General features: G+C 41.8%; 1 protein-coding gene across 14 annotated transcripts in view; it reads left to right on the top strand.

Annotated features, from left to right (window-relative positions):
* Ldb2 (LIM domain binding 2) overlaps window positions 1-15,777 on the top strand; it is a 363,805-nt gene that overhangs the window by 117,451 nt on the left and 230,577 nt on the right. For all 14 annotated transcript variants that reach the window (XM_017320689.2, XM_006503755.4, XM_006503756.4 and 11 more), the window contains exon 2: window positions 12,850-12,952. In XM_017320689.2, the coding sequence (XP_017176178.1) occupies window positions 12,850-12,952 (103 nt within the window). The remainder of the gene's footprint in view (window positions 1-12,849; window positions 12,953-15,777) is intronic.

Here is a 15,777-nt window from a genome sequence, read left to right as displayed (position 1 = left end):
CACAGACGGGATTGCTTGTTTCTCATATGATCTGTCTTCTTGGTGTATTTCTACAATGTCTCACTTTTCTGAAGGTAAAAAATGTCAGATACTCTCTCCTATTTTCTACTAGTAGTTTGAAATTTATTTTCTACCGTCATGTGCTTATTTCATATAGAATATATTAATTACTAGAGGTATAATCTATTTTTTTTAACATTTGAAAAAACAGTCACAATACTATTTAGCAAGTGTTTCATCCTGGCCAGGTTCATAGTTCCAGACATGAAATCCCTGCTATTAAAGACCCATGGTCAATAAAGAAATAACTGATTGAACCCATAAGCATTGTGCCACTCCAGTCCCGATAGGGAAGTCTTGCTGGGAAGGTCAGTACTGTAGCATACAGGTTCTAACCTTGGGGAAGACCTCAGGTCTCGTGTCTCTTCCAGGACTTCCTACTACTGTGAAAGCTAGCAGGCAGGAAGAGATTCTTGGCCAGATTGATGTTTTTCTAAGTCCTATACCCAAAGTGAATGATGTCTTTAGCAGTGGCGTCTCACCCACTGACCCTGCTGCCTGACCATGCTCTTTCTGTTTTTCACCCATTTTCTAAGTGTGCATCTGCTGTTCTCTTTCCCATTCTGTCCTATCGCTCTGCCTCTACAGCCAGTCTTCTTCACAGCATATTATAATGTACAAATACTGTGGTGGTGCTATAAGCTGTATGTAAACAGTATTCTTAAAATTTCTATTTTCTTTCTAGTGTCCATATAGTTTCTTGAACCATTCCTGCATGGTAAAGTAAGCACATTGTTCATGACTCTTTTTTTCCCTATTATGAGTACTCCCATGGTGAATAATTTTGCGTATAAAGCATTTACATATTTTTGGATTATGTCTTTTGGATGGATTCCCAGGAATAGAATTACTGAGTCAAAGGGCATGAATATTTTTAATTCTTTTAATTCATGGAATGTATTTATTTAAATATTTCAATGGAATAAAGATTCTGGTAAGCCCCTGGTACTCTATTGTGTGTTTGCATCGAATTGGACCATGCCAACCCTCTGTGTGCCTTGAACAGTAGGGTCTCACCTCCTTACCCTCCTGTCTAACAATACTCTGTTGGAACTCCCTCCCCGTGTGCACTTGTTTTCCTGTCTATCCTACCTTTCTGCCTCTCTGGCCAGTGTTCTTCATTTTACATTATAGGGTACAAATGGGTCTGCAGGGCTATAAGCCATAAGTAAACATTACTTTAAATAATGCCCTGTGGAAGTTTAAAGGGAGATTAGAATATTCTCTTCAGTGAATTTATTTTTATTTTATTATTTTTTATCGTTCCATATTTTTATTGTTTATCATGCTTCTTGTATATTCATTTATTCTGGTAGTCATTTAATAAGCATCCATCCTATACTTCATGGTAAAGTATAAACAGGGTCTCATGAACCATTTTTTCATTGACAAGACAATAAACAACAAACCAATCAGTGGAATGCTTCCCCGGAGGAAGGCAGGCTGATGTTACAGGGAGTTGTCTCCCATGGGTTGGATGATCTGAAGTGACAAGGGACCTGAGATTGGATTGACAAGGAACAGAGAGCTACATCAAAATTCAGGAAAATATACACAGAGGCGCAGAAGGGTAAACTGGCCCAAAGCACCCTGTAGAACATGGACTGTAGCCTGCGACAGAAGGAAGGAGTCTATGGGAAAGGCCAAACCCTCAGCAGTGTAGGGAAGGTAAATGAGATGGTTTACCAGACCAAGTCCCAGGCCTACAGCTCTGTATACTCAAGGCAATAAGCAGCTGTAAGGACTGAGGGGAGGGACACACTAAGACAGTCAACAGATTAGAGTTACAACTGAGAGGGCCTGGCTGCAGCCCTGACTAGTCAGAGGCCAGTGTGTCCTTTAGCAGAGGGTCAGCAGTCAGTTGGAACTGCCATTCTTGAGGGAAGGTGGAGACTGTGAAAGACTAGGATGTCCTGCATATAAAACAACCAGTGAAAGAGCTTGTGAAGAGATCAGGAAGGAGACATTGGAATATCATCAAGATGTGTTGAGGTTCTTCTATTTTAGGATTTTTTTTTTTCTCTGCACAACAATGTCTCATTTTTCCCCAACCCCAAAGAAAAATCAGTTGGGCTTTCTTTTCTAATGGCATTCTGAGGCCCGAGTCCTAGCATAGTCCCCTTAGGTTTGGTGCAGATCTAAAGAAAGATTTGTCATTTGATCAACCATTTTGATACACTTGGCATGGGTCAGGGAAAAAAAAAAGCTGTTGAATCTTTCAAGTTTTCCCAAAGCTGTTCTCATCTGCCTGTGCTTTTGCAGGAGGACAAAATGCTGCCCATGATTCCATGGTGAGGTCTTGTCAGTATATCCAGTTAGTGCCGCCTCATGGGATCTCTGCCACTTGGGACGACTTAATGCATTAGGGCATGATGTCATCTGACATGTGGTGCTCCCCACTACAGAACTGCCAACCAGGAGACCTATGCACCAAAAATGACACATCACTGGATCATTTGCAAGACAGCTTCACATAGGGTCTCCTGTATATTATTTTTGATATGTTAAATGGCATTCTTCCATGCTTAAGCATAAAATAAGAAAATGAATTCCACAGAAAAGAGCCCATCAAGTCTCCCACATTGCCATTTAATTGGTCTGGGACCTTGGATCTTTTTCTTTTTAAATTAAAATACAATTACATAGTTTTCCATCTCCTCTTTCCTTTCTCCAGTCCCTCACATTTACTACTCCCTTGCCCCCTCTCGGTCAGGATTTCCTTTTCTTTGTTATTGTTACACACACGCGCGTACACACACACACACACACACACACACACACACACACACACACACACACACACACAATATGCCTAGTCCATTCAGTGTTAACTTGTATTTCAGGAGTGATCTGTTGGCATTAAATAAATAATTAGGGTGCCCATCCTTGGTAAAGACTCTTTCTCTAGCTCTTAGAATTTCTTAGTTTGGCAGTATTTCTTTGTGTATAGGTGAGGCCCTATGAGATTTCTCTCTACCATGCTAAGATGTCTGTTGGTGTTTTCTGAGTCTTAGGTGCAGGAATTGTATTGTAGATGCATCCACTGGGGCTGCGCACTCTATAACTATGCATTCTCTGTATTTTGACTAGTTGTGGTTTCTTGTAATAATCTCCATCTGTTGCAAGGAAAAGATTCTTTGAGGAGTGAGAGCCACACTTATTTGTGGGTACAGTGATAAATATTTTAAATGCAGTTAGGTACTGTGCGAGTTTAGTGGAGTGACAGTAATAAGTGCTCTTCTAAGATCCATGACTTCACTAGCCTCCAGTAATTGGCCAAGTTTCCAGGATAAGGCATGATTTCCTTCCTGTTGAGCATGCCTAGGTCCACCTAGAGAGTTGCTGGTTATGGACAAGAGGCGGGTCCCACTATTGCTCCCTTAGTGCTATGGTGTGATATCATGCTTAGTGCATATCATGCTGGTTGTCACTGTGATTCATAGGCACACAGCTGGTTGGGAATATTGGTTGCTTTCTTCCCTTGGAAGTTTGTAGAGCATCATTCAGTGTTAGGAAAGCTAGTTCTCGGGAGGGGACTTTTCAGGTCAGACCTAGCTCAGCTCCTCTGGACCTTTTGTTCGGTGTTCATGTTATCTTCAGCAATGGGGACTTTTCTCAGTCTCTGAGAAACCACAACAGTGATATATACTGTTTGGGGAGTCTCTTGGACTCTCCCTACTGAAAACTTGAAAGGGGTTTCTCATCCGGGTATTGGCTTATTTTTGTTAGATTATATACCTCTTGTGAGTTGGGCCCATTTTTTTTAATATCCTGAAGATTAAAGTTTCTCCATGAAATTGTGATAAGGAAGTCACTAACCTAAGAGGGACATTGTGAAGACTAAAGGCCACATGTAGTGAATAGAAGTACTTGTGTTATTGTTGGTTACACACCTGCCAAGTGTCTTGTGTCTTTGTAAAACAAAAGGCACAAGTAGAGATTGTAAGATCTCGGCAGGAATCCAAATGTAAAAAGGAAAAATTATTTTCTTCCAACTGTGATAAGTCTGGTGGCAAAGGGCTTAATTTGGGGAGCAAAAGCACACCACACACACACACACACACACACACACACACACACACACACACTTTTTGATGATGCAATGCAACGTTTGTTATTGCAATGTTCATAACTGTGATTTATTGAGTCAAAGTTGGAAAAGGAAATGCATGAAATTCTTAGTTATTTTTCTGGGGGAAAGACACAGATCTATCTTTTACTGAAGAGACATATGGACCTGAACCAGAGCCAGGGCCAGGGCTTCCTGTCGTTTTTTACTCTGCCGCTTTTCCACAGAGGCATCTACTTGAATCAGGTTGAGTATAGCAACTCCATTCTCCATGGAAAATCTTTGATTGTGAGTGAAATTCCAAGATGCTCTGTCGACAGGGGCAACATGCAGTTTTCGGATGTCTCTGAGGTTGATAGCAAACATTTACCATCAAATAAAATGCAGTTTAGCTGAAAATAAACAAGATCAGAGTTGATCATTTGAAAAGAATGGAAGCACGGAAGGTTTTGTTCCCCTTAAAATACCCTACAGATAAGAAAGGAAGAGACAGGGAAGGGGAGGAGGAGGAATAGGAAGAAGAAAGGGGCTTTAAAGGTCCTGCCTTTATCCATGTCTTGCTTCTGCAGTTAGGAGCTAGCAAGGGAAGATATGCCCAAACTCTTTACTTTTGTTTCTCTGTTCACAGACTCTGTAGGGGTGTTGGAAAGCCTCATTTTGGGTTGTCTATTTGAGAGGAGATGGGGAAGCTGCTCACATTCAGTGCAGTAAATAGTCATTGGAATTTCATGCCGCTGAGGTTATTTTGTGGGGTATGTGGATAGAGGTGTGTTACATCCGTAGTGGGGAGTCCAAATGTAGACACTGAACTATCCACATTTGAGCTCTTCCTTGGAAATGAATAGCTGTGTAACTGAGCACAAGTGGTGAAATTCCTCAGTCTTGGTTTCCTTATCTGTGAAATGGACACAGTAAGGAGACACATTGGATGGGTCTGCTCATAAAGCTTTAAGAACCTATATAATATTGGGAAAGGTCAGAACAGCGGCAGTCACAGGGTTCAGGGTTGACCATTATTATTAATGTCTTCTGAATGAACATGACTTATTTTTAAATTCACAATCTAGGAGAAAAGATAGCTAGAGATTATGAGAGCAGAAAGGGTTAGGCAGCATGGTGGCTGTCATCTATAACCTCAATACCTGGGAAAACTGCGGTAGGAGTATTGCTATTAGCTTGAGGCCAGCCTGAGCTACATAAAGAGACCCAGCCACACAGTGAGACACTGTCCTAAAAATAAAAAAATCCAATATTGAATGTAAGACGGAAGGCAGTTTCTGAGCGATTTCTTTTTTCTGTCTCCTATCTATCTCAGTGTAAGACCGGGAACAACAAAGACATTTAGAAATGCAAGGGTGACCCCGATCTCTTGGTCTTCAGTTCGTTAGCTGATGTGTGCAAATGGGAGTGACTAAAATTCAGGTGAGATACAAATCAGTGTAGAACAGTCAGTATGTGTGCGCAGAACAGGTGTCATTAACAGTCTTCCTGCCTAGACCACAAAGTACTGAAGCCACTCAACACCCTTCCCACCTCCCTCTCTCAGACCCCTACATAACACTCTCTACTTTGACCTGGTTTAGTTTAATTAAACCACACACACACACACATTTTTAAGGAGCAGATGCTTTAAGTGTAGCTCATTCTTTGGAGGGGGGTTATATGTGTACCACGTGATGAATGGTTGCCATGGTAATTTCTCATTATTGTTGAATTGAAAAATAATTACTCTGGCAAAAATCCCCCGTAACCTGTCAGTGTTTAAGTTAAAGATGCCGGGGGGCATCCCCAGTACCAAGATCATGTTTTTGGTGGAGAGGGACAGAGTGGAAATGGAAGAGAATTCGGGATGGGAGCAAATACCTCTGTGGGTTGTTTTAATATAATTAAGGATCATTTCTGCTATTTGGCATGAGTGTGTCTCTCATCCTGATGTATGACTTGGCTGTCAGTGGGACTTGGGCTCACCTGTGAATGGGACAAAAGAAATAAGAATTTTAATCACTTAAATGCATATGGGGGATTATTTAGGATAGAGGAGCTTCGATGGTATTTTTACCTAATTAAAATATATGAGAATTGTCAACAGTACTGCCCTTGCCAGTCCTCCATCCTAGTTAATTTTGTGTTTATTTGCCTGGAAGTCGCTATATAGCTTTCTAGGGTTGAGGAAAAAAAATCCAGTTTTTACCTGGAAATATCCTCTGAACACTAGCCAGGGAGTTCAAATACAAAGCAGCAGCATGGATGGAAAGTGCGTGTTTGCTGGGAAAAGACAGGTCCCTGGAACAGAAGCTGCATGCGACAGGTGCACAGCTAGACAAGCACATGAATTAGGGGGGATAGAATCCCATCACTCTTCAGGGTCACTGCACAGGACCATGATGGACTTGGGCTTTCTACGACAGTGCCAAGATGTGTCCTCCTTTTGGGGTAAGAAAGCTCCTAGCATAGCCCTCCCCGTTGAATTAAGAACAGACTTTTCTTCTGATATCAATTATCCTTCTGCTCCAGTGTCCCTTCTTCTTGGACACATAGATGTAGAGGCTCTTCCTCCTGGCAGAGCCAGTGTCTGCTTTGTAATTCCATTGCAGTCTCTATTGATCCCACTTAGAAACACATCACTTAAAGGTTCTCTTTGTTTCATTTCTACTTGTGCATCCATCCATCAAACTAGAAGTCTTTAATAGTGAAATCCAAGGTCTTACTAATCAAAGGACCAAAGAATCAGCCCAGCATGTTCCTCAAGCCTAGGCTACTTCAGATATCAGTCCCTGAGAAACTCTTATACATTTATAGAAATCTTGCCACCAAGATTTCTCACTGCCAGTCATGGTGGCAAGATGTTTGATATGGTAGTGGAAAAATGTTTGAATAAAGTTAATATATTCATTTCATGCAGTAGTGTTCGGCGAATATAAGAAAGTAAGAGCCGGGTCTCTATAAAGTGGATGGCTTTCCAAACAGATAATTGAGGACTGGGCATGTAGCTCAGTGATAGAGCACTTGATTGGACGTGCACAGAAACGTGGGCATGAGCCCCAGCAGAATAAAAGAAACTAAATCTACAAACAAAGCAATTAAAGTTTCAGGCCCATCAAGATGACTCAGCAGGTAAAAGCCCTTTGATCCAACCTGATGTCTGGAATTCCATCCCTAAGGATCTCATGGAAGAAGGAAAGAAGCATAGGTTGTGCTCCACACATGTGTCATGGCAGTTGTGAGCCCTTCTCCACATACACACAACAAACAAGCAAACAAACAAACAAAACAAACATTTCTTTCTTAATAAATTAGATAATTTATAATTAATAAATAATAATTAATTATAAAACTCCATTAGTAATAAAAAACTATTTAAAGAAGAGGAGAATAATATATGTTAGCACTTAAACAAAACATTGGCAACAATAGAATTGCATATCATGTAATTAAGTATGCATTTAAATTAGAATTGAGCTAGCAAGATTCATTCCATTTTTAAGAGACAATTGCCCCTGGGGGCGGGGGAGGAGAGAAATATACTGTATGATATGGGGACCCTAAGCATTTATTTTTATTTATTTCAATTCATTAGAAAGGAATCCAGCTTATCACTGAACCGTTGTCAGCTCGGGAGAGTGGGCTTCAATCTTCATCATCCTGTGCCTTGCTCTCTGAGTCCTTAAAGTAAATAAAGCCGGGCTCATTTGAATGTGGTCTGTAGTGTGTTCATGTGCCATAAGGAAGCATACCTGAGAGCCTGTTCCAGAATGACAGTGTGAGTGAGAGACAGGCTTTAAAGCTTCTGCCTGAATGCTAACTTTGGCCCTGCCCCTCTGTGGCCCTGGTGGGGGTGGGGGGAGGGATTGGAGAGGGGGAGGGGAGGGGGAGGGAAGAGGAGGGATGGAGAGGGAGAGGGAAAGGTTATACTCTGGAACCAATTCTTGACATAAACACTGCCTCCATCCCCGGCTTCTGCACTCAGAATCCCCAGCTTCTTACAGGACTCCAGGAATAAACCCATTAGCTTGGTAGGGCCTCACCTGGCCGTTCCAGTTTCTTGTTCATCTCTCCGTTACTCATTTCTATGAAGAATTGGCCAGAGATGGAAAGATAACGATACACAGAACCCCTCCTTAAGCTCCGTAGGGCAACAGTCAGGACTGTGCCTACGAATGCTGCAAGACCATGAGTCGACAGCAGTTTCCTGTGCACTTCAGTGGGGGCTAAATTGTCAAGCTCCACTCGGCCAGGGAAAGGCAGATGTGGAGAACAAGATTTGATGCTTGCCTGATTTCCCAGTCCATAAGAAAGACACCATACCACATGACTCGTGATGGAGCTAGAGAGCTAAGAGCCACGTTTCTACCAGGTCATACTCTTGGATATTCTGGCAAGGGTTCTAATTTCATTCAGCAGGGGACACTGTGGCTGTAATCTTCCATTTTCAGAAAGGCCTAGCCTCTTCAATGCATAGATTGCCACCCAGTCCTAGGAGCTATAGCAGGCAGCAAGAGGAGGTCAGTACCAGAAAAAAAAAAAAATAGGTGAAGGGAAGTGGGTCCTCGAAGTCATAAAGGCTGGAGGAGGAAGCATCTTCCAAGACACATGCTTGAAGGTACGCCAGCTGACTATTAGCTCTCACACCCGTGATCCATTGCAAGGTGAAACAGAAATCATTTCAGCAGAATTTGGAGGGAAAGGAGCACGTGGATTTGGAATTAGACAGACTGTGTATGAACTTTCTCACTACTGTCTTATTTTTAATTTTATTGAGCAGCTTAACATTTTGAGGATTTAGATTTCTTTACAAATAATGTAAGCATCAAATGAGATACTATTCAGAACAGAGTTTATCAAACAGTCACTACTTGCAGCTTTCTTCTCAGTCCTCACAGACCACCCGGGTTAGTCTTCCCTTACCAAAGCAACCAACATGCAAAGGGGTGGGTTGGCGAAGGTCATTAAACTATTAAGAGACAGAGCTTATATATTCAAGTTAGGGTGATACAGAGGTTAAAGATATAAATTCTCAAAAGGCCAAGAGTTCTACTTGTTGGAAGCAATTAGGGCAGTTATGAATACAAGGTAGTTTATTGCATGTAAAACACTTAGAAACACTGGGTTATGGGTCCTATTCCTAACCCACAGGTCTTGGTGTGTGGGCTTGACACAGCTTCCTTTATGAACAGCTGAAACAGGACTGTAAATTTTTTCTTTTCTTTATTTTTTATTTTTTGTTTTTCTTCCAGTTCTTTTTTCTTCCCTACATAAATACTTGTATCCTTATAATTAAAGATTAATCAAAAAAAACTTTATATGTATGTTTTTCTAACTTAAAATATAACACAGAATTTTTAAATTTAAGAACTATTATTATTTTTTATTATTTTTATTAGTGTGTGTGTGTGTGCGAGTGTGCTTTGCGTGTGTGTGTGTGTGTGTGTGTGTGTGTGTGTGTGTGTGTGTGTGTGTTTGTGAAAACAATATGTTTATTCTCTGGCACACATGTACAGGTCAAAGAACTACTTTTAAGAGTCAGTTCTCTCCTTCCACTGTGGGTTCTTGGATTGCATGTATGTTTTCAGGCTTACATGCCAAGCATCTCTCCCTATTAAGCCATCTTGCTCACTGAAAACATAGCAAAGAATTTTTGTGACAACTGAAAATCAGCCAAAAAAGGAAAGGTCAACGAACAGTGAAGCTCGCAGGACAGTTTTGTCCAGTGAGGTTCCTGGGTTGGGGTATAGTAAGGTATGGGTACAATAAGAAGTGTTATTAACTCTGTCAGTAACAAGAGCCAGTATTTCATGGGCATGGCGATATGAACTCAAATATTCCATATGTATTTGTGGGTGTTCTTTGAAGATGTGTAACAACACCAATTGTTCTAGGGTTCTGCTGCTGTTGTACCCTTGCATATCAACTCTCCTGCAGTTTGTTTGAATCAAGTGACATCCATCCTAGGGTCATATGCAACTTCTGTTCTCACTCATGGAAGCTTTGTTGAGAACCCATAATCCACAGTCAGTTCCTAACCTTATTTTAGCCCAAGCATAATCTATTCTCCCAACAGTCTACGTCAGCCTGGGCTTCTCCTTAATATTTGTGTTATACTAGTTCGTTTTGCAGTTATATCTCCTAGCCCAAGTGTCAGATCACTTGGATGGGGAAAAATTCCAACCAATGAGCAAGGCAAAAACATGGCTTTCTAGTTTCCACTCAGGTCTTTAACTAAATGCTGGAGCCTGGTGTATAGGCTGCAAATGAGTGAAACATGAAAGTAAGCTTGATTCATTCATAAATTGTTTAATCAGATTCATTTTCTGATGCAGTTCCTATGAACATGGAGTGGTTCCTGCCCTTGAAATCATGTAGAAGTGACGGACAGAGGCAAATGTCATTTTCTTGATCTTCATGGGATTCTATGTCTGCAGGAACTTTAAAGCCTTTAACCAAGTTCATTCTAACAGCTACCCCAAGTAGGGGATATTATTTTGATAACATTTGTATTTGTGATTATTGGCATTTTTTTTTACAAAGTCAGTTAAACTACCCAAGTTCTAATAGCCAGGAAGGGAAAATTCCACCAGTGGCATAGTACCTAGCAACCCTGGGCATGAGGCCTGCCAGCAAATTCTACACCACAAAACAGAGAGCAAGGGGAAGAATGGGACCCAAGGCAGGATATATTCTTGCTGTTCTTTATTCTCTCTTCCTAATGTAAAATTCTCCCCTTTCTAAGACTGGTTAGGGGCATGTGGCTGCAGGAGCACAGAGGTAGAGAAACATCTTAGACACCCTGTGTTTGAACATGCGTGGTAGGGTAGATTTCTCACTGAGAGTATAGATTTTACAGTTGCAAAGCACAGAAAATGATATGAGTAACCACATTCCTTCATGGACCATTCTGCAGGCTAGAGGATGCAGGAGGGAAACACAGCCCAGATCCCTGAAACTAATCCCTGTGCTGAAGAAGAAAGCAAAGTAAAAACAAATATAAGAGATTTGTGGATTAGATAGTAAGACACAGGAAAAGGTGTCAGAATAGCATTAGCCAGATAAACCACTGGGTTCATCATTCCAAATGGGGTTTATTTCCCAAACTGATGTCTCTAGTTTCACACTGGTGGATTTTTCTAAATGTTCTAGAAACTTCTATAACATAGAGCTTATGTGATGTGAATGTCTCAGAAATGGTCAAGGCTGCCTTTACATTGCTTATTTGGTGTTCTGCTAGTGGGTGTTGAGGGCAGAACCTTTTTTTTAAAATTCAGATGTCTACGTATATGGCACCAGACATAGCAAGTGATCACTAAAATACTTTTAGAAAAGAGAACAGAGTGGTAGTTTGAGTGAGGGTCCGCTCACTATCCTGGGGTTGTTTTGTTTAGTGTTGTATTTTCTGAAGGAAAGCATTGGCCTTAATGTGGCTATTGGGTGAAATCCAAGGAAAGAGACAGAAATATTCATCTGTCTGAGCTTCTTCCCTTCTGTGGGAGAGGGCAGCATCAATCTTCCCAGGCTTCTTAATTGTTCTTGTGAGGAATGGAGGCTCATTCCTGAGGCTTTCCAGTGACAACAACTTAAATGTTTTCTTAAGCAGGACAGCTTCATGGTCAGCTGGGAGGTTTCAGTGTCTCCACTAGGTCCCTAGTCTTGGGGGAATATGGAAAAGATCCTAGTAAGTCGTGGTTCCCCCCACCCTCGCACCCCCAGCTCCACTCATCTGACAGGCAGCTGGGAGCTATCTTTCCTCCAATCTGGCACCAGAGCAGACAATCTGGGGAAGAAGGTTTTGCTTAAGAATTTGGGGTAAATTGGACACTAGCTTCCTTTCAACTGGACACTGTGTCCACTTTTGCTGTGGGTCCCCTTACCCCTTGGGGATCAGTGGTGATTTGAGTGGCCTTCGGCTGCATTCTTCCTAAAGTGTTTTCTAGACAACAAGGAAAACATTGAATGCAAGAGCAACAGACATAGTGCATGGCTTCCTGAGTTCTCTTAAACTTTTCTATTTTTCACAGTTGCTTTAATAACAAACAAGTTATTGCCTTAAAAAAAAATCCTTCAAAAAATCCACAGGCATGAGATAGTTGCATCTGCATTTTTGTGTGTTTGTGTGTGTGAATGATGCAATACCTGTCTGTTATAATGATAGCATTATATAAAAAGAAAAACCATAAATATCCCTATTTCATCAAATCATTAAAAAAAAAGACCACCCTTAACCTGGTTGTAATATTGTGTATATTTCCCACTCATAAACGTGGACTCTCAAGACAGCAGACAGCAAACGAAAGAAACTAAAGCCACAACCTTGAGTGCATTTATACCAAACAAACGCCCTTTCATAAAGACACTGCCATTGTTTTGCAGAGTACATTTTAAAAATTTCTCCAAATATCTCCTCAAGATTTAATATTTAGTTGGTTGAGTTGGTGTTATTTTGTCTAGTGAACTAGAATTTGTGCCACAGTTGAAGCAATTAATTTAAAAAGGGACTACAAACTACCAGCCTCCTCCCAGAACAGTCATACATATAATCATATGCTAAGTAAGGAGCCATGATTTTGGTTTGTTTGTTTGTTTGTTTGTTTGTTTGCTTTCTTCGTTACCCCTCCTCCTCCAATGCTCTCCCCCCGCCCCCCCCCCCCCCCCGCTTGCTTCTTTGTCTTTATTGAAATAAGTGCTGCCTTTGCCTTTGCCTGTTAAATGAATGCCCTGTCTCTTTGCAGGACAGTGACAACCTCTGGTGGGATGCGTTTGCCACTGAATTTTTTGAAGATGATGCCACATTAACACTTTCATTTTGTTTGGAAGACGGACCAAAGCGATACAGTAAGACAGAAGTTCTTTTTCCTAACATTCCCTCTTGGTTTTGTGGCTGCAAGGCAACAACAGGAGTCTGAGTGTGACATGCTGAATTGTCAGCTTGAAAATAGGACCACTGCCCCACAGCGAGCTTGTGTCCCACCAAGGCACTGTTGGGAGTGGCAGCCCAGGTCACCATTGTGAGACTCCCTTCTGAGGCTTAGACTGTTTTGGTATTTGCTGATTTAGAGAGTGGAACAAATATGCACCAAGGTGCCCAATGAGAAGCAGGCAACAAAAAGATAGGGGTTTGGCATGTGTCTAGTCAGCTACTCCCTTTTATGCCTGAGGGTTCATGCTTTTACTTGTGAAGGTTTCCTTTAAAAAACTAAATAAAATCCCTCACCATCACAGTATCATCCCCATCCTCTTATTTCTGCTTATCCGGGATCTCAGGTATTTATTTGACAAGTGCTATCTTTTCTCGAGCATAGGGGAAGCCACAGCTGGTTTGAACGCACAGTTTTGGATTAGTGTTGACAGAATTATAGTTCCTTGTCTTTCTGGCGAATGATAACTCTGTAAGGATCCCAAAATTACAGCCGGTGGCACCTTGGGAAACAGCTGATCTGTCCTGATTAGGTTCGGCCAACTTGTCAGGCATCAGATTTGCCAGTTGTACTATCAGACCAAGAGCCGTAGATACATCAACACAAACGCAATTAATGGTCACTTACACTGGAGAGAGACACGCTTTCAGAATCAGCAGGACTCGTGTGAAAGAAACTGTCAGAGGGGAAAACAGTCCCATGTCGCAAACCCCGAGATGATGATGGAGCTTACATAGCGTGAAACAGTCTGTCCAGAGCTCTTGACAACTGATAGGGGATAGGTTCATGATAAACACAGCTCAAAACACTGACAGCAGGGGAATAGGTTCCCCAAGGGAATGATGCCTCTTTGGTTTTATTATAAGGGCGTTTTAAAGAATCTAGTACTATCTCATTCTATAGTGTGACAAATCAATTTACTGTGCTAATGTCCACATGTGGTGACTCAGTGGGGTCACAAAGGAGACAGTCAGACATCATGGGTTTGTTGTCTTGTGGTAACCTGTTTTAGGGAATCTATTTAGATTTTGGTATTGTGGGCTCTTTTGAATGAGAGGGGCTATATGCCAGACAATGATCTATGGGAGTATGTCGTGCCACATTGGTATTTCAACTTCATAGAGGTTCTACTTGTCCCTTGTGAGTGCCCCAAGCCAGCGCAGGCTCTGGAGCAGCACTGTAGAAGGGGTAGGATAGGAAATGTCCTCATTAGTCCAGCAGTTCTTCCTTCCCCAGCTGCCTAAGCCAGTACGGACTAATTTCTACCCAAGCAGTCATCACCCTCCAAGCTGTCTTGTTTTTTCATTCAGTTGCTTGTTTATTTTCTGAGGCAGAGCATAGATAACTTCAAGTTATCATTATTTTATGTTCCTGGGCTTTGTCAGGAGGAGACTCTGGAAGGGTCTGCTCGGAGAACTAGAATTAACCAGAATTAACAGTTTTAAAGCCTGTGCCAAAAAAACAGATTCTTAATGTTCCTTCCGCCCATCCAATATCCAGACATCACCCAGGGTGAGGCAGGATCTGTGCTTGTGAGAAATCATATGTCCTTGCACAGGAGGAAATTCTTGACTGTGAACCACCATTGCCCAGGTTTCTTTGTTTCTCGGAGCCAAAATATTTCCCGAGTGGAGAAGAGAAACAAAGATGATTGACAGGCTGGAGCCGAGTCTCATCAGCAGTCTCGCTGACAGCCTGGTGATGTGTGCACCCGGCTGATGTGCGGACGACTGACAGCTGATTGACAGCCCAGGACTGGGATACGGAGAAGATGAAACTTGCCTAGAACATCTGACATGCTGTTTATGTGGGACTCTCAAGCCTTGCCACCTTAACCTATTCTGGATGCAGGTGCCGTGCACCACGCTGGGAAGATGTCTGACTGTCCTTGGGCTCAAAGCTCAGTATTTTTCCCCCTGATAACTGCCAGGGAGCAGAAAATAAGACTTACCTATTAGACTTTTTTTTTTTTTTTACTATCTGTAGAAAAATTTCCTGAATTATCCATGCTAAACAGTAAGAAATATTCTGGGGTAATTTACAGCTTTCACTAGAACAGCTTCATATTCTCATCTTCCTCTGCAAGAGGATCCTTGCAGTTATAAATTGTCCTAACTGTGAGTTACCCCAGCCCTGCAATATGTGTTTGTTATCCATCTGTTGCCCCTTATTCTAATGCTACCTCCAGGTGGATAGAGATTGTGTTGAGTGATGAATTCTCAGGCTGATACAAGAGTGCACATGGCATGATTGGTGTTCAGTCATACTCTGAGTAAGTGAACACGTGGATAGACATTTGGGGAAATTTAAGCTCATCAAGTGACATGTGTGGCTGGCAAAACGAGCCTTAGCCGAGCTCTTTATGCCAAGTCCACTTCATCCCTAGGCCATGCTTTGCTGCCATTTTCAAATTCTCTAGGATGTATTGGGATCTACTCTAATAGGAAGTACCCAGCAGTACCATAATTCTTTGGATCACTCAGTGGTCCTCTTCTGTCCTACCTACACAGTCCACTAACCTTACTCTATCCTATTGGGTGGGGCTACATGTGGGATGCACTTGCGGATAAGCAGTTCATGTGACATTGTCGGCATCTTCCTAGGAAAGTGGTAGGACTAAATGTGGAGAGTTGCAGAATTTGGGATCTGACCTTGTTTCAGGGCTGTGGACCTCCCATAGATTAAGCAAATTCTCCAGAGGGAAGCAGACTGGTGGGTCTTTTTTGTTTTGTCTTGTGATGT

Source organism: Mus musculus, chromosome 5 (assembly GCF_000001635.26).
Source record: "Mus musculus strain C57BL/6J chromosome 5, GRCm38.p6 C57BL/6J".
NCBI lineage: Eukaryota > Metazoa > Chordata > Mammalia > Rodentia > Muridae > Mus > Mus musculus.
This window is presented reverse-complemented; position numbering and strand designations above follow the sequence as displayed.